The sequence below is a fragment of the Pipistrellus hanaki genome (assembly GCF_964339955.1).
Source record: "Pipistrellus hanaki genome assembly, chromosome: 3".
Taxonomy (NCBI): Eukaryota; Metazoa; Chordata; class Mammalia; order Chiroptera; family Vespertilionidae; genus Pipistrellus; species Pipistrellus hanaki.
In genome coordinates, this window is record NC_140505.1 from 178,499,672 (window position 1) to 178,523,472 (window position 23,801).

General features: G+C 42.0%; 1 protein-coding gene across 3 annotated transcripts in view; it reads right to left on the reverse strand.

Moving 5' to 3' along the window:
* The window catches only part of SLC41A2 (solute carrier family 41 member 2), a 67,998-nt gene that overhangs the window by 41,609 nt on the left and 2,588 nt on the right, over positions 1-23,801 (reverse strand). For 2 of the 3 annotated variants that reach the window (XM_084880128.1, XM_084880126.1), the window contains exons 2-3: positions 3,102-3,827; positions 569-676 (exon numbers count right to left, since the gene is read on the reverse strand). In XM_084880128.1, the coding sequence (XP_084736254.1) occupies positions 569-676; positions 3,102-3,656 (663 nt within the window). In that variant the 5' untranslated portion in view covers positions 3,657-3,827. Of the gene's footprint in view, positions 1-568; positions 677-3,101; positions 3,828-15,631; positions 15,791-23,801 lie in introns of those variants that run through there. The other variant, XM_084880127.1, reaches the window with a different exon arrangement.

A 23,801-nucleotide genomic window follows, 5' to 3' on the forward strand; every position in this document is an offset into this window, starting at 1 on the left:
CACTTTTGTTTTTCAAGACCGCTTCTTTACTCCCTTCTCCTGCCAAAAAGCCTCTTGGATTTGGTTCTACCGAGGGGACCCACCAGTTCTTAAAACATAATGCACCTGCCGAAACCGGTTTGGCTCAGTGGTAGAGCGTTGGTCTGCGGACTGAAAGGTCCCAGGTTTGATTCCGGTCAGGGGCATGTACGTTTGCCGCGGGCACATCCCCAATAGGGGGTGTGTAAGAGGCAGCTGGTCGATGTTTCTCTCTCATCGATGTTTCTAGCTCTCTATCTCTCTCCCTTCCTCTCTGTGGAAAATCAATAAAATATATTTTTTTAAAAACATAATGCACCCATATTGCTGTATACTACAGCTTCTCAGAATAAGGAGGGCCTGTAATTTTCAGATAGGACAACCCAGAGGACACTCCAGTATCCTATCAAGCAGAAATCCTTAGCATAGCCCTGAGGTCTAGACATGTATCCGATAGACAGGAAAGAAAAGTGTCTCCTGATACAGGTTCTCCATAACAGAAGGAAACAGCACAAGAAACATACATACGTGGAGGTAGGAAAAAACTTACTGCAGTGGATAATCTAGATGCCAATGTCATTTCCAAGTTCCCTTTGAGACCAAGTAGTGCAGGAACTAAAATGAAAACTTCTGTTACTTTTTTGAACACCTCCCAGTGCTGAAAGAAAAACAAAAATAGAATTTGCTGACACTTAAAAAACAGCAACATATTTTAGAACAAAGACATTTCTAAAAAAATCTCAGCCTTTTTCCCAATGTTGCATTTGCATTTTGAATGACAACACGGGTCATTTAATCAGTGAACATTTAGCTTAACCCCATTCTCCGTAGCTCTGAAAACTTGAGTTACTTTAGAAGCTCCAGTTAGAGTTGGGAGTGGTAGCTGATAGTCACTACATCCCAAAATACATCTAGCTTGCTACACATTCTACCCTTAAAGGTTACTTTATCCCTTTTTGATGGCAAAAGTTAGTGTAACTCATGGTTAAGAGCACAGACTCAAGAACCAGGTAACATGGGTTTGAACCTTGGTTCCAACACTAATTACAACAAACCCACAGGAAAACTGCATTAATATTATTATCTAATTTCACAAATCCTATATAATAGAAAGGTAATATGCAAACTGACGGAACGGTGGAACAACTAATCACTATGTTGCACACTGACCACCAGGGGGAAGATGCTCAACGCAGGAGGTGCCCCTTAGTGCCTCTGGCAGCACTAAGGATGCCCCAGGTAGCAAGCCTAAGCCGCCATCCCCCAAGGGCTCCTGGACTACAAAAGGGCTTAGGCCGGGCTGAGGGACCTCCCGCCCAGAAGTGCACAAATGTCGTGCACCAGGCCTCTAGTGAAGGAAAAAAAGATTCAGAGAGGTTACATGACTTTCCCAAGGTCAAAAATGAAACTCAGAATTGACCTCAGGAGTTATGAGTCATCCATGTTCTGACCCAATTTGACGTTTTGAAGCAAAAGGTTGCAGAGCATCTATAATAATAAAAACATAATATACTAATCATATCGGATGTCCTTCCGGATGAAGCCAGGGCTATGAGGGCCGAGGCAGTCGCTGTGGCAGGCGGAGGAGGCAGACGCCACAGCAGGGGGAGGGGGCCCCAAGGCAGAGGAGGCAGCCACCACGGCGCCGGGGGCTGAGGCAGAGTCCCACAGCTACCACAGCAGGGGGGGCCGAGGCAGCTGCCACGAATTTCATGCATCGGGCATCTAGTAGGACCATGAAAGGGCACTAAATTGGAAATTAGACTCGAGATTCTAGGCCTGGATCTTTCATAACCTGACTGTGTGATCCTGGGTGAGGCATGTATCTTTCGATCTCAATTTCTTCATCCATGAAATGCAGATACTATCTGCTCTGTCTAGACCTTTGGGAAATACCATGATATTGAAAGTAGCACACATTAAAGTACTTTGTAGAAAAGACTCTACAAATGCCTTCACACACTGTGCTATTTTACAAATGCTATTAAGACGGGACTGTCCCAGTAAGAGACTTTATAAACTAAGTATATTAATTTATGCCAAAAAATAATCAAGAACACAGTCATCATTAATACCAATACAGATGAGAAAAATTTAAATCCATCAGCTAACTTGTGTATACAGTACATACAATGGAGCATCAAGCACTCACTTGAAAAATGCAGAATATCTTTGTTACTAATTTGAAAGATGTCCAAGATTAATATTAAGCAATGCCAGTAAGTTCCAGAAAAATAGATATAGCATTTCATTTTTATGTTTGGAAATAGAACACCACCACCTCTGCACAAATATATATAAGTATGCACAGAAACAAGTCTGCAAGCATATACAACAAACTCAGAACGAGGTAACCCTGGAGGTGAAGAGAGTTGGGGCTGGAGATGAGGAATATCTTTTGTTTAACACTCTTATTGTTTACAGCCAACTTGATTATTGTAAAACTTTATTAGAGACTTACATTCTGGTCAGAATGAAACTATTATCTTAGAACTTCTAAAGGAAAACAAGCCCTAACCGGTTTGGCTCAGTGGATAGAGCGTCTGTCTGTGGACTCAGGGTCCCAAATTTGATTCCAGTGGGGGTGTGTGCAGGAGGCAGCTGATGGATGTTTCTCTCGCATCAATGTTTCTCTCTCTCCCTCTCCCTTCCTCTCTGTAAAAAATCAATAAAATATATATTTTTAAAAATAAAATAGCTGGAACCGGTTTGGACCAGTGGATAGAACGTCGGTCTGCAGACTGAAAGGTCCCAGGTTCGATTCCGGTCAAGGGCATGTACCTTGGTTGCAGGCACATCCCCAGTAGGAGCTGTGCAGGAGGCAGCTGATCAATGTTTCTCTCTCATTGATGTTTCTAGCTCTCTATCCCTTTCCCTTCCTCTCTGTAAAAAAAAATCAATAAAATAGATTTAAAAAAGGAAAACAAACAAGAAAACACCTACAAAGAGCAAATTCTCTACCAGAGTCGGCGTCAGTTCATTCTATGAGGGGACAGCTGAAATCTAAAGTAAGTGTCTGAGCTGAGCAGCCACATAAAGCACTAGGAACAACAAAGACGGTTAGGTTAAAGACGGAAACCCACCTGGACTATGTCCAAAACCATGCCGGCGGAAACGGTCCCGAAGCCGGCCAGCAGGAACGGCACCAGGATCTGCAGGGCCATGATGCCGCTGGACTCCTTGGGGAGCTTCGGGTTCGCCTCCAGGATGACGTCTTCCTCGCCGTCGCTGGGCCGCTCCTCGGCCTGCAGCATGGCCGTGGTCTCGGAAGCCTCCCCGGCGTCACAGTAATTGTAGTTGGCATAGTCGTCGTACTTCGGGCTGTAGCTCGATGGCGTGTGCCCGTTGTTGCCATGGAAAGACGGCTCCGAGACTCTGTGGTACTCCACATGGGGCTCAGACCGAGTACCAAATGTCTGTCCCGCAGCTGATAATCCCTCTGGCCAAAGGCCGTTGGCCTTTTTGTGCCTGTCTTCCGGGTTTTTCTGGTAAATGACTGGAACCATACTCGACAGTGAGTTTAGAAACTTGTCCGATTGAACTGTATGTAAGCTGGAAGTCCAGGCTACAAACCCTCCTCCGCTGCTCGGACCACCACTTGTTTTATTCGGAACAGATCTTCCTTTACTATTAGTCATATTGTCATCGCAGAGGACCCTGGATGCCTTAGATCTGAAGCTCCATAAACCATAGCAGATGAATCAGAACCACGCAGATGCTGGTTTCAATTAAGATGCTGAGTGCATTTTGTAGCAAAATAAGGTTTCCACTAATAAAAGATGTTTAGACATTCCACACAGGGATGGGATCTGGGAAAGAAAAGATAGGGTGATTTTTAAAAATCAGATGAACTTTGTGGACACTGAAGGTTTTCATAATTAAAGATATAAAACACTATCCTCACAACACTGCCATCAGGTAGGTGTCATTAGCTCCATTTTATAAATCAGTTTTAATCTTTCATCCCTGGTTCATGAAACTGTCAAGCACAGTGCTTTAGTTTTAAACCGAGTTCTGGTGTTCAAGCTTTCATTTTAACCACCACACTGTATTTCTCACCACTTTGTGTGCTGAGTTTGCTTTAAAACCCTCACAATAAATCCTCTTGCCTTAAAAAAATAACACACATATGTTCTTAAACCAGCCATAAGATGCGTTATACTTCTTGGGCTTAACACATAACTGCTTTTTGTCATATAACTGCTTTTTATGCAGAAATATACTACAGAGCTATTTTCTGTGCTCAATCTTAGTTATAAGTTTTTCTTATCTTTGCATATTCTATGTAACTAATACCTATGTAATGTCTTCAACTGTCCCTGAAGTTCTACAGTGGAAAAATTTATTAAATAAAGTGATGGCTTCCATTACTATAGAGTGATCTCAGACTGCTACAATCCTTTACATATGTCAGTACACAATAAAAGGTAAGGCATATGATAATGTATTTTAAGCACATTAAGTAATAAATCATGTTACTTTATTTATATATTTTTAAAAATATGTTTTTAGTGATTTCAGAGAGGAAGGGAGAGGGAGTGAGAGAGAAATAGAAACATCAATGATGCAAGAGACTCACTGATTGGCTGCCTCCTTCATGACAGCCCACAACCAGGGCATGCGCCCTGACTGGGAATCAAACCATGACCTCCTGGTTTATAGGGTTTCACTAAACCACTGAGTCATGCTGGCTGGGCACTTTATGTGTATCTTAATATACATTTTGTTTATTAGATTATGCAGAAACCATGATAATGTCTGCTATAAAAACACTTGCTATATGTTGCATACTATACAGGGCATTTATTTCTCATATAAAATTAGATTGGAGTCATATTTGTAGTTCTGATATACAAAAAATTAATTATCCTATATAATAAAAGGCTAATATGCAAATCATGGCAGAACTACAGGTCACTATAACGTGCACTGACCACCAGGGGGCAGAGGCTCAATGCAGGAGCTGCCCCCTGGTGGTCAGTGGGCTCTCACAGGGGCAGCACTGTTCAGCTAGAAGTTGGGCTCACAGCTGGCAAGTGCAGCTGACAGCAGCCTCTCCCACCTCCACAGCAGCACTAAGGATGTCCTATTATACTGACGGCTTAGGCCTGCTCCCCTAAGCTGTCAGTCAGACATTCCCCAAGGGCTCCCACTGTGAGAGGGTGCAAGCTGGGTTGCAGGGGGAACCCCCCCCCCAAGTGCACAAATTTTGTGCACTGGGCCTCTAGTAGGAATATAATCCCTGTTATCTAGGGAATAATCCCCAAAATGAAAAGGGATCACAAATATTCACTTAACCCTCTACTTTGCAAGCCAACCAAAAGAAAGCTCATAGTACACTTACCACTTCATACCCTTCTCAAAGTCTGCTCTTACGCGCATTTCCAGAGTGGGCCCCTAGTAGGCAGACATACAGCCTAGCCTCTCATTACGGAAGGTTCTCCAGCAGCAGGCCAGTGACCAGATTCCCTCACAGACTTTGAACTAAGAGATACAAATACATACTTGCTATTGCTAGTATGAGACTGTGGGCACTGAAGCTGCAAGACCATGCCCATCTGCCAACACAGAGAGCCGGTTTGAACATCTTCAAACGCTTTCACAGCCTCTATCACAACGGACCCACAGGCCCCAGGTGTTTCTCAGGAAAGTGGCGCTGACTTGGTGAGGGACAGATAGCCCCACTGCCTGAATGGACTGCTCGCCCACCAATTCAGACTAAGAATTGTTGTTGTCAAAACTGCTGCTTTTGCATCCGGGCCCGGAGCAGCCAGACCCGGAGCATCCAGGCCCGGAGCAGCAGCAGCCAGGCCTGAAGCAACCAGGCCGGAGCATCCAGGCCCGGAGCAGCCGGGCCCGGAGCAGCAGCGGCCAGGCCCGGAGCAGCTGGGTGTGGAGCAGCAGCAGCCGGACCCGGAGCAGCCAGGCCCGAAGCAACAGAGGCCAGGCCCGGAGTAACAGCAGCCAGGCCTGGAGCACCCGGGCCCGGAACAGCTCACTCCTTGCCTGCTCATGCCCCAGGGCTGCTTCTCAGACATGGCTGGAAACTTTTGGGGGAACCTGAGGGTCTGCTGAGTCAAGTGATGAAGGCTTAGATCTGGATGTGTTGAGTTGTTGTAGCGCTGGGGTGTTGATCTGTGAGTGCCTTGTGTGGGATCTGGATGATGTTGGATGATCTATTTGGATGTGTCTTTTGTTTGAAGTGTATCCTTGGCAATGTGGAGGTATTATTGATTTGAGAAAAGGCTAAGTAATTGATTTGCTACCTGAAAAATTTAAAGTTCTGAAAGTTTAAGGTCTTTTGCCAAAAAGAGGTTTTAAAGCTAACACCTTAATTTTAATGGAGAAAGGGGGAGGACATGCCCTTCCCACCCAGAACAGGTAATCCAATTCCAGCCAGCAGCTATCTTTAAACAATGTGTTCATTTACATTTGAATGGCTATGCCTGTTGATAGTCCAAGGGCAAGTTTACATGTAAACAAGTTTGCTCCTCAGTTCCCAGGGCAGAAAAAAACAAGGTTTAAAATTATTAGATTTTAAAATTTATTCTTAAAAATATAAAAGTTGCCGAAACTGGTTTGGCTCAGTGGTAGAGCGTTGGTCTGTGGACTGAAAGGTCCCGGGTTCGATTCCGGTCAAGGGCATGTACCTTGGTTGCGGGCACATCCCCGGTAGGGGGTGTGCAGGAGGCAGCTGGTCAATGTTTCTCTCTCATTGATGTTTCTAGCTCTCTATCTCTCTCCCTTCCTCTCTGTAAAAAATCAATAAAATAAAAAAAAAAAAATATATATATATATATATATATATATATATATATATATATTAATAAAAAAACTAGGAAATTAAAAATTCTGATGAACAATATTAACTGTTGATTATAATAGAATCAGAGATACGGGAGGGGAGTGGACTGACAATTCTAGGGGAAAAGGGGAGCGGTGGATGCGGGAAGAGACTGAACATAAACTGTGCACCTATGGATGAGGACAATGTGGAGTGGGGAAAGGGCAGAGGGTGGGAACCTGGTGGAGGAGGGAAAAAATGAGGAACTTTTGTAATAATATGAACAATAAAGATAGATTTCTTAAAAACAAAAAAACAAAAAACTGCTGCTTTTAAGAAAAATTGTTGTATTCATCAATATTTGTTTGCAATGCCTTAGAACCGTGGTCGGCAAACTGTGGATCACGAGCCACATGCGGCTCTTTGGCCCCTTGAATGTGGCTCTTCCACAAAATGCCACAGCCTGGGTGAGTCTATTTTGAAGAAGTGGTGTTAGAAGAAGTTTAAGTTTAAAAAATTTGGCTCTCAAAAGAAATTTCAGCCGAGACCGGTTTGGCTCAATGGATAGAGCGTCGGCTTGGGGACTGAAGGGTCCCGGGTTCGATTCCGGTCAAGGGCATGTACCTTGGTTGCGGGCATATCCCCAGTAGGGGGTGTGCAAGAGGCAGCTGATCGATGACTCTCTCTCATCGATGTTTCTAACTCTCTATCTCTCTCCCTTACTCTCTGTACAAAATCAATAAAATATATTAAAAAAAAAAAAAGAAAGAAATTTCAATCGTCATACTGTTGATATTTGGCTCTGTTGACTAATGAGTTTGCCGACCCCTGCCTTAGTATATCCATCTCTTCTCCTTGGATAGGAGACAAGTGGATGCTGAGGTGTGCTCATCTATGTCATCATCCCCTCCTTTTCCTTTTTTCCTCTTGTGATTTTGGAGGAGTCTGGATAATCCTACTGGGAAACATTTGTAAAATACAGATTCTAGGACCCCATACCTCCTGACTGGGAATTCTATGACTGAACCCTATAAATCTTTTCTTTTAAGCTCCCCAGGTGATGTTGGTGCAAACTTCTTGTGATCTTGCACTTAGAATCCAATGAGTAGATTAAATAGCAGTTGCCAGTTTGGGCCACCTGCAGACGGATAGGTGCACACAGTAAGTCAGTGTTCAGAGAGAATCAGATGAATGGAAACAGTGTCCGGGGGAAGCAGAGAAGAAGCCAAGCCGTCCCAGAAAGCGAGATAAATAAGCTGGCCCGCTGCCGGAGAACCTCCGTAATGAGAGGCCAGGATGTGTGTCTGGAACGTGGGAGATTCCCGGCAGCCTGAAATGAGTCAGACTGAGTTTCTTTTCCTTCAACCCACTCACCTCTTTTATTTTTTAAAACATATTTTATTGATTTTTTACAGAGAGGAAGGGAGAGGGTTAGAGAGCTAGGAACATCGATGGGAGAGAAACATCGACCAGCTGCCTCCTGCACACACCCCACCGGGGATGTGCCCGCAATGTACTTGCCTTTGACCAGAATCGAACCCGGGACCATGTAGTCCACAGGCCGACACTCTATCCACTGAGCCAAACCTGTTTTGGCTCACCTCCTTTTTTAAAAATGAGCATTTCCCTGCCTCTAAGATATATTTAATCAGACAAAATACAAAACAAACCTCAAAGAGATTGAACTTTCAGACAAATCGTTTTCACTGAAGGGCAAGTGATAGATATAGGCATCTATAACCTTCTTCTTCTGGAGGCAGAATTATCAGGGTGATCAACATGGAAATGCAGAGAAATGCAGATAAGCCAGAAAGAAGGATGACAGTCCCTATATCACCATTCGGTCACCCTAAAATTTAGAAAGCTAACATGCATTCTTGGGAATTTTGATCAACAGAAAAATGGAGGGAAGGGAAGGGAAGGAAAAGAAATGAGGAATTTCCCAAGACAAGTCATCTCTCTGAGAACCCGTGCAGGACATGGCTAAGTGCAGGATCTATACTGAGGTGGCCAGTGGGATCCAGGTGCAGACACACATCCAGTTTACACTTTTGCTCCTGTTATTCTCACTTCGGCATAAGCTATTGTGGTTAGAATCTAACCAGAGGGAGACATAAGTATCTACCGGGGCCAATGTGCACAGAGACCACACAGAGCCTTTGTCTGAAGTCAAAATCAGAGTGGCTCCCGGAAAAAGGAGGCTTGTGAGTGGAACCCTGGCTGCATCTCAGCCCACTGCATCCCCTCAGCCAAGCACCCTCACGTACTGCAGAGCATGCATCATCTTGCCCAGCAGACTGGGCAGACGGGAAAAAGACTAAACCATATTTAAAGAACATAAAGCACAAATGATGGGCATGTATTTTTGTTGTTGTCTGCTCAGCATCTTTCCCCAGTTTTTTGAGCTAGTGGTATCTCCATTCCCTGTGTGAAACCATCCTTCCCCTATTCCATGAGGTTCTGGTAGGTCCATCAATCACAGTCCCCTACCCTCTAGACCACGTACTGACAGGTGGCTTGAGCAGGATCTGAGTCCCTCCCTGGAATTTCATATGTTTGTTGCATTATTCTCTCCTGAGTGCCTGCTAGATTTCATGATTAACAACTCAGGCACCATTCCTGCTCCTAAGGAAAAACAATCAGGTGACCAAATAAATGAGATGCTTTGTGATAACCGCTATGAAGGAGAGAGTTCATTTAATGAAGAATGAAGGACTTGCGGGCTAAGAAGGCCTCTGGGAGTTCTCTCACTTCGCTTTGGAATAACATAATTCCGAAGCAGTCACTAAGTCTTCCTCCCCAAAGGTTCCCTCTACCACCACCACCATCATTGCCACTTGCAGGAAAGCCATCTACCTGAGAAGATCCACAGAACCAGAGCGAGGCCATGATGACAGGGTCCTGACAATATACTCAGAACCTCTATTTCATTATTTTAATCCCATCCTACCCTTTATCTTCCCCATTGCATGAGCCAATAAAACTCCTTCATTGATTAAGCTAGTCTGAGTGGTGTTTCTATAAAAATAGCTAATTTTTTAACAATGCACTTTGGTTGTAGAAGTTACCTTACTACAGGTGCACACCCTGGACCACTTGAAACTCATATAGTGATATATGTCAATTATGTGTTGATACACTAGAAAAAAAATTAAATGTATACACATAATCAAAAAATACTTTTTAAAACCTTTCTTTAAAAATTAAGTTTACATTTTAACACGAAAAACGTAGAAAGGACAAAATCTCAGACAAAAAGATAGCCTTTCCATTGAATACATTTAAATTTATTTTTTAAAAACCTCCATAGTCCCTATGAAAGTTTTGTCATGGGCCAGCCAGCACTGAGCTACAGAGATGTGCCAGGGAACCACTGACTTAAAGGAAAATACTAATACTTCACTTCTTATGAATTCAATTTGGTTACAAAAACAAAAACAAAAAACTACTACTAAGATTCCTTATTTTTAAAGAGAAAGGAAGTGTATGGTATGTGTGTTGATTTACTAACGTGGTATCTCAGAGGAAACCTGCCCATTGTGCTGGCGTGGACATTCTGTTCCACTGCAAAGGTTAAATAATCTGAAAAGCCCAGCAGAGCTATGAGTGAGCAGGCCGAAATCATGCTGGATTACTAAATGCAGCATATGGGAGTTCAATACTTGCTATCTTCCCATAACAATAAAAAGGTTTTTAGGTAATGTATTACTAGTAATTATCACACTTAGAGAAAAAATCACAGAAGTTGTTGATCAGGTGGCTATTTTATATTTAAATAAACATAAAAACCACAGTACACTCACATACATGTATACCCACACAAAATAACCTAGAAGTCTAACTATAGTTATTACGTATTCTTACCTTTCCCCCTCTGCAAGTGGGCACTCTGTTCCTTTCGGTTTTTGGGTTTGTTTTTTTTTTGTTTTTGTTTTTTAACACATCTTCTATGTTTCTGTTTATTACTGAAATGTAGCTAGTTCCCAAAGGGGTTGAAATACGTGCTCAGTTAGCTTTCAGGGAGACCATGCCAAACAAAACTAGACCTTATGCAAACTTACATTATGCAAATTATTTCCTTGTTTTATTAAAAAAAAAAAAAAAAAAAAAAAGTTTGGTACATTCTTTTGAATACTAGCCAGTAAGTACTTAACTGTTTAATTGTATAACAGATTCATTAAGAAGGATCATGTCTATTTAACTTGCTTTTTTGCAGCATTCAAATAGCTGGTTGACTTTATGGCTGCTCAGTTCTCTTCAACTATTTTCATTTTAAAGATCCCAACCTATGCAAATCCTCACCAATTTCTCTCAATGATTAACTCCTTCTATTCAAGCAAAAGCTAATTTTAATAGCTTTTTAGAAACCAGTTTCATCATCTGAACTCCTCAGCTTTTCCATCTCTTTTCCCTTTTCCTGAAGAATTGACCATCAGATCAACACTCGGCACATAAGCCAACCAGCTCTTACATAATCATCCCTTTGGTTTTCTCGTGTTCACTCTGACAGCGCTTTCTGCCGTCCTGCCATGACCTCAATGTCACACCCTTCTCCCTTGAGAAGTCATCAGAACCCATGAGGACAGCCTAGTCCCATTTCTGGAGGTCACGGCCCTTGACTATCGGATCATATTAAAGAACTCTCTGTCTCCATTTGAGCTGGCCCTACAGCTATTATTAAAATCATGTCTTGCCGAAACCGGTTTGGCTCAGTGGTAGAGCGTCGGTCTGCGGACTGAAAGGTCCCAGGTTCGATTCCGGTCAGGGGCATATACATTGGTTGCAGTGCAGGAGGCAGCTGGTCGATGTTTCTCTCTCATCGACGTTTCTAGCTCTCTATCCCTCTCTCCTCCTCCCTGTAAAAAAATCAATAAAATATATTAAAATAAAAATTCATTTAAAAATAAATAAATAAAATAAAATAAAGTCATTTCTCATTGTTAGCCCTTTGATTTCATCGTTCTCATCCGCTAAGCTCCCTGCATTGCTTATTTCTGGTTACTAATTATTTCATACTGACTCAGTGCCTTCTACTAGATTACCTAACCCGGCTAAATAATTCTCTTATTCTTCCCAAGCTTCAAATTTGCTTTATCCAGCTTTCCTACTTCTACACCTTGTACCAAATGGTTCCTAACACCCAGAACTTTCACCTGTTCAATAGGTCACAAAAGCATTCTACCTCAAAGAAATCTATCCAAATTAATGTAGGATCAAAAAGGGAAAAAAAAAAAAATAACGTAGGATTATGGGTACAGAGAGGAAAGAACAGTCAAAATTAAATGCTCAAAATACAGCTAGAAGTTTTCCTATCACAGTTTAAAAAAAAAAAAAAAAGGTATTTTTTGCCTTGTTTTGTTTTTACAGAAAGGCATCTAGCCCTGGCTGAGTGGTTCATTGGAGCATTGTCCCATACACCAAAAAGGTTGTGGGTTCAATTTCAGGTCAGGGGACATACCTGGGTTGAGGGTTCAATCCTGGTCTGGCCACAAACTGGAGGCAACAGATCCATATTTCTCTCTCACATCATTGTTTCTCTCTCTCTCTCCCTCTTCCTCTCTCTAAAATCAATAAAACATATCTTCAGGTGAGGATTAAAAAAGAAAAGAAAAGAAAGAAAGGTGTCCATTGGTCTCCCACTGCCAATTCCCACATAGCACAGGTGAGATTTTTTTTCCTGTGATATTTAATATATCACTTGACCCTCAAAATCTAAAAATCAATATGGTGATGTAAAAGGAATCTCCTGAATCTAACTACTCTGTTGCTTCTGGACAGAGATATAATTCATGAGAATGTACAACCAGAAGAAAAGAAAAGAAAAGAAAAGGATGTGGATGTCTTCTGCCCATTTCCTCTGGCTACTCAGGAAATGGAACTATCTATCCCACGGTAGCAATCCTAAAGGATGAAGGTAGGCCCAGTCAGCAACTGGCCCACAAACCTGATGAGGTCGAAGTCTCAAATGGCTCCAAGCACAGCTGAGTTGTAGTCATTTACATACCTTATCCTATAATTTTTACCATCGTTCAGCCATTTAAAAATGCTTGGAAACTGAAATATAAGAAATCCTACCTCATAAATACTGTCCTCCCTAATTAAAAGGCTCACTTCTAAAGTGGAATGGAAATATCTCCATTCTTTTTTTTTTTTTTTTTCTTTTTTTTTTTTTGGCTGAAATACAGAGCTTACTTTTTTATTATTATTATTAATTTTAGAGAGAGAAAGGATCGGGGTGAGGAGGAAGACATTGATTTGTTGTTCTACTTATCCATGAATTCAATGGCTGATTTTTCTATGTGTGCTGACCAGATATCAAATCTGAAATCTTGGCGATATCTGGATAATGCTCTGAACAGAGCAATCCAGCTAGTACAGAATTAGCTTCTTAAAAAACCTTGACTTCTTTTTCTTTTTCTTTTTTTTCAACATTTTTAATTGATTTTTTTACAAAGAGGAAGGGAGAAAGATAGTCTGAAACATTGATGAGAGAGAAACATGGATCAGCTGCCTCATGCACAACCCCTACTGGGGATGTACCCGCAACCAAGGTACATGCCCTTGAACTCAATCGAACCTGGGACCTTTCAGTCCGCAGACCGATGCTCTATCTACTGAGTCAAACCAGTTAGGGCAACCTTGACTTCTTTGGCCTAAACTGGAAGCTGTCTACTTACACTGAATTCAAGCACTGACATAGGTCTCATTTAGCTAATAAGTAGTGATGTAAAACTTTCATAACAAGTTAAAATGGGAGAAAAGTGAAAAAGCAATTGACTGCCATTTCGGTCACTCTGGGTTGCTGTAAAATTGGTGGTTTCTAACAAAACAAAAGCTTGAAAAGTTATTGACATAATTCGGCTACTGACCTACAAAAGCTAGCTGATTCCATAAATCAATCACTCATTTCTAAGATTGCCTGCTAACACAAAAGGCTAATGCCATAGAAGTTAGCAATCCTGAAGTTTCTATATACCTAAAAGAGAGCCAAATATTTGTAAAGAATTCATTTAAGGCCAGAGAAATCATCTATGGGTTTAATAAGCCTTCTGTATAATAAATCCTCAATTAGCACAAAACAAATAATTTTTCAAAAGAAGCCAGACCGAGAACAAGTGATTTTGTTTTCAGAATCACAATACTCAACTCTACTTTAAAATAATAATAATTTTAAAAGAATGCTTTATTTGGAAAAAAGATACAAGAGGGGAGGGAAGACAAAAAAACAAGACAGTGGATCAGCTAAACATCTACAGTTAAGCCATTTCTACTTATTGAGAAAATGTTGACAGAGTAAATATGGTGTGAGTCCTAGAATTAAGAGTATTCTATAAACAAAGTGCAGTTTACCCTGCCAAGTGCCATCTGTTAGATTTATATCTAGCCCCTATCAAACCAATCAACTGTAATAAGTGGGGGAAAAAATGTTCATTTAACTAGGGTATTCTGATTAAATTGATAGCAGTACAAAAACAGATTTTTTTAAAAAAGAATACAGGAAGCAAACACTTGCCAGAAAGATCAGTTTGTGTCAACTCAATGAATGGCTGGATATCAAAGAAGTTGTCCCATCAGAGAACTGTTTCGAAGTTGAGAAACTGCTTTTACACAACAAAAAAAGATTTCCCTTACTCTATCTTAAACATTGCTAACCTGTATCTTATTAAAACAAACAAAAAAAAACTACTCAACATTTAATAACTTGCTCCTATAATTGACATGTAATTGACATTCATTTCCTGCAAACAACCACTAAGAACACAACACCCCCTCTTGAACCCTTATTTAGAAATTATAGCTACAGAAAGCCATGCTACTAAACACTGGTATTTTTATTTTTCTGTAATAAAGATTGAGCCCCCCAACCCCTTTATTTTAACTTTAGCAGCAAGGAAATTTACTAATCAATTTATTAATCTTAATCTTATGCTACTCTTATTTTCTTGGGTACTGGTTTTGTAATTCTTTTTTTGAAACCAATATTTCTTGTAGGCGTTGTTTTTATAAACTGACTCAACACACTGTATAAAAGACAGTGTACATAAGAAAAATAAAACATTTCCTTACTGTTTTTCTCTGGTATTTAAAAATCTGAAATACCTAAATTTAGAAACTAGATAAGAGTTCCTCAGCATTTCAAATGAGTAGAAATTATTACTCAGAACTTATACAAAAATATACTTTCATACTTTTACCCCCAACACATTCTTCTACTCCTAGAAAGAATTCAGTTTTAAAAATGCAAACACAATTCTGGGACCTACTAAAATATGCCCTTCACTCTTTGTATAATTAAACTGAAAATAAAAGCCTCCGGAAACTTAAGGTGCAGAAAGGATGCCAATGTGTCCGAGTTTCTTTTTGTTGCTGTTGTTGTTGTTGTTTAATTTTGAGAGAGAAAGAGAAGCATCGATTTGTTGTTCCACTTACCGTACTTACGTGCTCACTGGTTGATTCTTATATGTGCCCTGACCGGGGATCGAAACTGCAAACTAGGTGAATCAGAACCACGCTCTGACTGACTGAGCTACCCTGGCCAGGGCTCAAAGTTTTAAAATCTTTTTAAGAAAAGGGAAAGGAAGAAAGGAAGTTTATGTGTCAGAGTTTAAAAAAGGAAAAACAAAGCTTTCTTTGTAAGAAAAGTGAGAGGGGGGGAAAAAAACCCGATTTGCCACCTGTCGGGGTATAATGACTCTTCTAGGTTTTAAGACTAAGCGTGGCTCACCCATCCCCACCATTTACTCAGAGCACTTCTCATTCCCAGGGCCTCTCCTGTCCCCTCTGCTGGAGCAGGCGACCGGATGAGCAGGCCACAGTACATGGCATTACCTTCCATGGGTGAGGACTAGGACAGCCCCGGCACCGAGCTCTTCCTCAGGAGCTGGCCGCCGCCTTCCCTCGCTGGCACATCTTCTCCCAGGGCCAGGAAGCCAGGTCTACCTTCCCCAAACTGCTCTTTCCCCCAAGAGCGCTCCCCGGAACACAGGGCTGCAGAGAGGGTTCAAGTGCGCAGACCCAGTAGCAGAGACTACACGCAGATCCAATAAATGACGGGCACACAGTGTTATGTTACTCAATCATCTTGGCATCAGACTGAAACAGTGACCTAACTCACCACCTTTACTCCCTACAATCAACTCTCTCCTCTACCCTTTGGTCAGGGCTGCACACTTTTCTTTTATTCAAATACCAGTTTAAAAAAAAAAAGAAAGAAAGAAAGAAAAGGAAAAACAAGGAGCCATTTTCTGAACCGCTCTAAATCCAACCTGCAGTTCAAGCGAAAACTACTCTCAAAGCCACCACGAAGCAACACAGTTGTCACTAAATGGTCTTTGCTCATAAAAATGTCCTGACTATACCCTTCTTTCATACTTCATCTGAAACTCTTGCTTCTAATGTCCACTGACATAGCTTATCATTTACTAGAGGCCCAGGTGCATGAAATCTGTGCATTACTGGGGGATGAGGGAGAGGGCCTCAGCTTGGCCTGTGCCCTCCTGCCACAGCTGCGCTCACCAGCCATGAGCCTGGCATTCCCCCTGTGGAAACACACTGGCCACCAGGGGGCAGCTCCTGCGTTGAGCACCAGTGGGCATCATAGCGACCAACTGTTCCATTGTTAGGTTGATTTGCATATTAGCCTTTTATTATATAGGATTGTTTTACCTCCCCTCCTCACAGAAGCAATGTGTTCAATGAAAAAAACTAAAAAAAAAAAAAAAAGCTAATGATAAACAAAAATTGTTTATTGTAGAAATCCACCATCCAAGATAATCACTGGTCACATACTGTTATATATGATGATATATATGTTATATATGATGATATAACTGTATTTTTCTATACATATACTAGAGGCCCCATGCATGAAATTCATGCACTGGGGGTGGGGTGGTGTCCCTCAGCCTGTCCTGGACCCTCTCGCAATCCGAGACCCCTTGGGTAGGGTCCTTAGGCCTGACCAGCAATCAGTGCCTAGTGGGGCTTTCCTTCCCCTGGCTGCCGGCAGCTGGCCCCACCCTTGCCACTGCATTGCTTGCCATCTATGTGACACTGCTCCCCCGCCCCTGCCACCAGTCGCCTCCCTCTACAGGTAACAGGCTGGCCTAGGCCTCCCTCTGCCGGGCAATGGTAGGGCCCCCCTGAACCAATCACATCGAACCAGTCTTGGCTGGCCTGGCGCCAGTGTATGTCATAATGTGGTCATCCAGAAGGTCATCTGGATGGTCATTCTGCCATTCGGTCGTTTGGTTGACTTGCACATTATGCTTTTATTATTATAGATATGTGTGAAAGAAACAATGGTCACAGGCAACTGAAAAGGTAGAGAAAAACTGTTTTGGGTAAACAAAAAGCAGTCAGCCCGTAACAGCGTGCAGCTCTCATGTGTAAAAGCAAAGATGCTGCATACTGACTTCCTGGAAGATACCCCTGTCTGACCCGCACGGTGCCCCACAGCTGCGGCGGCGGAACCCGGGCCTGCGGAGGAAGCAGCACTGGCTGCGGCACAAGGTGAGGAGGGGGCACCGCCTCAGGAGAAGCCCGAGGTGGTGAAGAGGCAGCTGCAGGACATGATCATCCTGCCAGGATGGTGGGCAGCATGGTGGGCCTATACAATGGCAAGGCCTTCAGCCAGGTGGAAATCAAGATGACTGGCCATTACCTGGGTGAGTTCTCCATCACCACTGGCTGGGCCAGGCATCAGAGCCACCCACTCCTCCCGCTTCATCCCTCTCAAGTGGCCAATAAAAGCACAGACTTAATCCAAAAAATAAAGTAATAAATAAAAAACATCACTCTACAAAAGCATTTTAATGGCAATATTACTTCAAGTGGATTACTATATTTTAATAAATCATGTCCCTATAGCAGGGCATTTTCTTGACTAAATTACGTCGCAATGAAAATGAACATCTTTGTGCATAATACTTTCCATATCTGGAATTATTTCCTTAGGGTAAATTTAGAAAAGTTAGTTCCAATGTAAGTTCTTAAGATGCACAGCTCAAGATAGGACTCAATGGAACATAAATATATAACACGTAATGAGTTTCAAAAGCCATTCTATATTAGCAAATTTGGATTCTAGCATTCATGTTTACGATACATAAAACCTAATTTACAAAACTAATTAGCAAAGCTTCAACATCTCAGAAATACATTAAAAAGAAATCTGACTGAGAAATTGAAATCATTCTACCTTTCATGAGTGTTTCGCAGCTTCCCTTGCCACTTATCAAAACCATACCCTGAGTTTTTCATTCACAGATGGGTTCCACAACCGAGTTCTGTGAAGTCACAGTACTGTGACAGTATAATCATTCTCTGGCAACAGACTGACATCATTAAATTCTTATTTGTAAGTTCTTTGGGGTGTGCAGATGTTCTAATTTACTTCTTCGAAAGATCAAAATCTATTTCTGTTGCCTCTCCATTCTCGTATGAATGATACGTTTTAATCTGACTTATTCCCTCCGTCCCCAGCCATCTTTATAAAACTGCTTTTCGGTAAGAGGGCAGAGAATGCCTTTGTGTTCAAACAAAATATAAATGACAGATTGCCTTCTCCCTTAATCTGTTATTGCTTTGTATTCCTGGGCAGGAGAAACACAAAACCAAAAGGTTTAATATTATTTTTATTAACTCTACTACTATTCTAATTATAAAAACCCAGGGTCCATAACATCCAAAATGACTAAAGGCTCAATCCAACACCAGAAGTCAGTCCTTCAGTCAGTGTTGGGTTGGTGTGGTGACCCAGCACTGACTGCTGCCACTGCGGCCACAGTGACCCAGTGACCCAGCACTGACTGCCAAGGGGGCTGCGGATCAGGCCCAGAGAGAGAGGCAGGGTCTGATCTGCAGCCTCCATGGCAGCTGTTGATCAGCACTTGCCTCTCTCTTTCTCCCTGGGCCTCCACCAGGGCTGCTGATTAGCCCCGCCTCTTTGATCAGGCCTGGTGATAGGCCCAGAGACACTGACTGAAACCGACCAATCAGAACCAAATCTGGGTCAAGTGTGAGGAGCCAATGGCTGCACAGGAGGCGGAGCTTTTGACACTGAATGGCATAGAAACCAACCAATCAGAATCTAATCTGGATGAACTGCAAAGGCAGAACCTAAGGTTAGGGCTGATGAGGTGTTTTAAGGGCAACAGCAGTTTGGTGTAAGGTGTAAGAAAGCAGTTCAATTTTTTAATGACTGGTTTGGCAGTATAGTACATATGGCTGGCTATCAGTCCAGATATAGGGATTATATATTTTTGTCTGTCAAGAGCATCTCCTCCTGTTGAAACCCCCCACCCATTTAAGCAATCCTATCTATATAATCTACCTATACTAATAAAAGAGTAATATGCTAATTAGACCAGGTCAACTGGCCATCTTCCTGATGTCTGACTTCCTCCCGGACAAAGCCATGGTGGTGGGGGCTGAAGCAGAGGCAGTTAGGGGTGATCAAGCCAGCAGGGGAGGGCAAGTGGGGGTGAGATCAGGCTGGCAGGGGAGGGCAGTTAGAGGCGATCAGGAAGGCAGAGGCAGGGCAATCAGGCCGGCAGGGGAGAACAGTTGGGGGCAAGATCAGGCCAATTGGAGAGGGTATAGGCTGGGCTAAGGGAGCACCCCACCCCCCCCACCAGCCCCTGTGCACCAATTTTGTGCACCAGGCCACAAAATTGCTAAGTTATCTTTTAAATAATTGAATGTGGTTCTATCACATGATTTCAACTAAAAAAAAAAGATTTCTAATAAAACCTTTTCCTTTTTTCAAAAGCAACATCAAGGTCATTTTTGTTACTATGTAACAGTTCTCATATTAGGGGTATTTACCCTCCATCAACAAAGATTTGTGTAGTCCCACTGGATACCAGGCATTTGGCTAAATGCCAGAGATTCAAGGGGACAAGACAAAGGCAAGGTCTGCTCTCATAGATCTTTCAGTCTCAGTGCAAAGGCTGAAAGGTGAAAGGCAAACAAGGAATCTTTATGAAATGGAAGGGGCCAGAACTAAAAGTAGTGGGATGATTCTTTAGAAAAATAGATTAAAACCAGTTTTGGAACACTGTAACACCGGGCCACAAAATTTGAAGTTTATATTTCAAAGATGCAATTCAATGGCATCTGCAGAAAATACAAACCTAACCAGGCCCTGATTAAAACTTTTCAATGCCCTCTCACCCACTCTACAATAAAGCCAAAGTCTGTCATAAGGTTAACTAAACCCTGAATAATCATCACCACCCACCCGAGACCTTCAGCTGTGGTCACGCTGGGCTTCTGTTTCCTCTTTGTAGGGACTTTCTAACTAGATACCACATCTAATAAGTGTCTGTGTGGGACACACTTTTATTTTCTATTTCATTTCTTTTTCAAAACATATAGGTCACGGCCCACTAAATTGATTTTACAATCTACTGGTAGGTGCCTAGTTTGAAAAATACTCCTTTAGTAAAGGACACTCTCACACGTCTTAGCTTTTCCACATGTTCCTTTTGCCTGAAACTCTTGGGCTCATCTTCACTCTTCCCTTTTACCTGGCTCCTCTGTATTCCACTTTATGATCTTCGTTCTTACACATCAACCCCCTGACCCTCTTAGATATGCGTAGTTCCTCCTCCTCTGTGATCTCAAAGTTCTCCATTCACTATGCTTTACTGTAAGTGTACTTGTCCTTCCAGGCTGTAAACTCCATGAGAGCAAGGAGTTGGTCCACAAGTGAATTCCAAGGGCTTAGTCTAGTGCCTGTTGCTTATTAGATACTCAACATATATTGGAGGAATAAAATATATAAGCTATCTTGAACCACACAATGAAATGATCACCCACTTAAAAACTGTTATTTCGCCCTAACCCATTTGGCTCTGTGGATAGAGCATTGGCCTGTGGGCTGAGGGGTCCCAGGTTCAATTCCGGTCGGGGTCGTGTTGTGGGCACAGCCCCAGTAGGAGGTGTGCGGGAGGCAGCTGGTTGATGTTTCTCTCTCATCGATGTTTCTTTTTTCTTTTTCTTTTTTTTAATATATTTTATTGATTTTTTACAGAGAGGAGGAGAGAGGGATAGAGAGCTAGAAACATCGATGAGAGAGAAACATCGACCAGCTGCCTCTTGCACACCCCCTACCGGATATGTGCCCGCAACCAATGTACATGCCCTTGACCGGAATCGAACCTGGGACCTTTCAGTCCGCAGACCGACGCTCTACCACTGAGCCAAACCGGTTTCGGCTCTCATCGATGTTTCTAACTCTCTATCCCTCTCCCTTCCTCTCTGTGAAAAATCAATAATATATATATTTTTTTTAAAAAACTGTTATTTCCATGGAAAACATAGTCTTAGTTCCAATTTTATAAATGGTGAGTAAAGCCCTGGCCAGGTAACTCCATCAGAGCATTGTCCCATACACCTTTGGTCAGGGCACACACATGAATCAACCAATGAATGCATAAATAAATGGAACACCAAACCAGTATTTCTCTTCCCCTGCCCTCTCACCCTCTGTCTCTCCCACTAAAAATCAATCAATAAATAAAATAAAAGTGGTAATTAACTTCCTACAAAAGCTAGCCTACAAAACACCATTATCCAGGACACAACTAATGAGAAATGGCTGCTTATTCTCCTCTCTACCCCGGCACTCAGACTGAGGGACACTTTTCTTTCTCTCCACCAGTGGTTCCTCCGACGGGAAAGTGACTTATATCGTGGCTTAACTAGGGATAAAGGTCAATAGTCCAGATAAGCCTCACCCCTGAGCTTTCACTGGCCCTCTTAGATTTGTGTGCCTTCAAGCAGAGAAAGTTTTCTTTTCTATTCCAACTCCTAGGAGATAAACTGAAACAGGGCTTTCCCTCCCGCAGGAAACCTGCAGTTTTTTACGTGCTGCAGTTTTATCTGGGAGGGCAAATTAAGGAGGACGAGTGTAAGCATGAGTCTGAGCTAAATTCTCCAATCCAGCTTTATCAGCACTGAAAATGAACTAAATTTTAATACTTTAATCCTCATCTGGCTTTTGGAATTTCATCTCAATTTGACCAGAATCTGGAGAGAGAGAAGGGGTATAATAATAGCACACTAACCACCTGCAACACGTACAACAGTAATCCCAGTCTGGTTCTGGGTCCTAGGAGAGTAGGCAGGGAGGAGCGAAGTGGAGCAAATGACATGGGAAGAGAAATGGAATGAAGGACAGGAAGGTTTCTTCCACTTTTCTTTTCTTTCTTTTTTTTTTTTTTTAACATATTTTATTGATTTTTTTTACAGAGAAGGGAGAGAGATAGAGAGTTAGAAACATCAATGAGAGAGAATCATCGATCAGCTGCCTCCTACTCACCCCCTACCGGGGATGTGCCTGCAACCAAGTTACAAGCCCTTGACAGGAATCGAACCTGGGACCCGTCAATGCTCTCTTTCAGTCCTCAGGCTGACGCTCTATTCACTGAGCCAAACCAGTTTTGGCTCTTCCACTTTTCTTCCTTGGAATTTTTCTTGGGCAAAAATGTCTGAATAAGTTGAATCTGTCTTTACATCCTACACCTGTTCCTTCCAAATTGTTTCATTCTATTGCTGGTATACTTTTGAGCAGTCACATTAGAGGAAAAGAAAAATGGGCTTGAATTCCTGGTCATTTCTCACCTTCCAGACTCCTATGCTGTACAGAGACCTCCGTTTTCAACACCCACACTTTTAGAAATAGAGCAAGTTTTGCCCAAACTTCCAGACTGTTTCATGATCCCACACTACTCACCTCTCCCAACCCCCCTCCAGTCAAAACTCGAATTTTTGCTGGGCCAGTGTGGCTCAGTGGTTGAGCATTAACCTATGAACCAGGAGGTCATGGTTCAGTTCCCAGTCAGGGTACATTCCCAGGTTGTGGGCTCACTCTCCAGTAGGGGGTGTGCAGGAGGCAGCCGATCAATGATTCTCTCTCATTGTTGATGTTTCTCTTTCCTTCTCTTTTCCTCTCCCTGAAATCAATAAACATGAAGAAAAAAAAAAAAAATCTCAGTTCCTCAGAGAGGAGGAAAGCAATCTGATTAAATCCATTCACAGTAGATAGACTATCTGACTGACAGTCTTAGCCTCTGAACCCTACCAAATTAGATAGATTGATAGATATAGATATTTTGATTTGATTTTAAAGCTACAGAAATCTAACTACAATAATTTCAGAGACAAGATGAAAAGTCCCTAGAAGTCTCCCATAAAGGAAGTAGATCTGCTCAGACCAGCATTTTCCGGGACCGTGTCCCAAAAGTTGTTCCCACTGCCCAGTCCAGGAGGAAGAGAAGACCGACTGGAGAAAACATTTGTAGCTACAGGACATTTATACATCGCTTGGGTAAGTGAATAACAATATTAGGTCAGACAGGTTACATTTCCAATGTTTGATAATCATTTCATTAGCTAAAACAAAAGAAACGCACCCGCTCAGGTTATATACTGAAATTAGTAGCTTCATTCTACTAACAGAATTAATTAAGCATAAATGGATGAAATGTTTCCATTGCTTTACAATTTAGTAGTTGAAGCACAGAATTGGACTGCTCTTCACACACTTTTAGTAAGTTATGTATCCATTATTTCCACTGGGAAATCTTTTTTCTTTTATAATGTTTCTGAAAATTGGTAGAATACTTTTGAGCAGTCATATTTGAGTAATAGAAAAATGGGCTTGAATTCTTGGTCATTCCAAGTCTTTGTCAGTGGTTTCTGCTATGTGAGACCTGAAGCTAATGTTGAATTTGTGAGGTTACCGTATTTTCCGGCGTATAAGACGACTTTTGAAACGAAAAAAAGTCAACTGAAAATCAGGGGCAAAAGACCAAAATTGCACAAAAATTACCTGCAGATCTTGACGGCAAAGTAAGTCTTTTCTTTGAAGTGGGGGGTAGTCTTAAACAGCGAATATAGGCCTAAACCTATGTTTTAACTGTAAAATTAGGTGGTCGTCTTATACGCCGGAAAATACGGGTAACTCAGAAATTAACCAGGAAATAAGTAT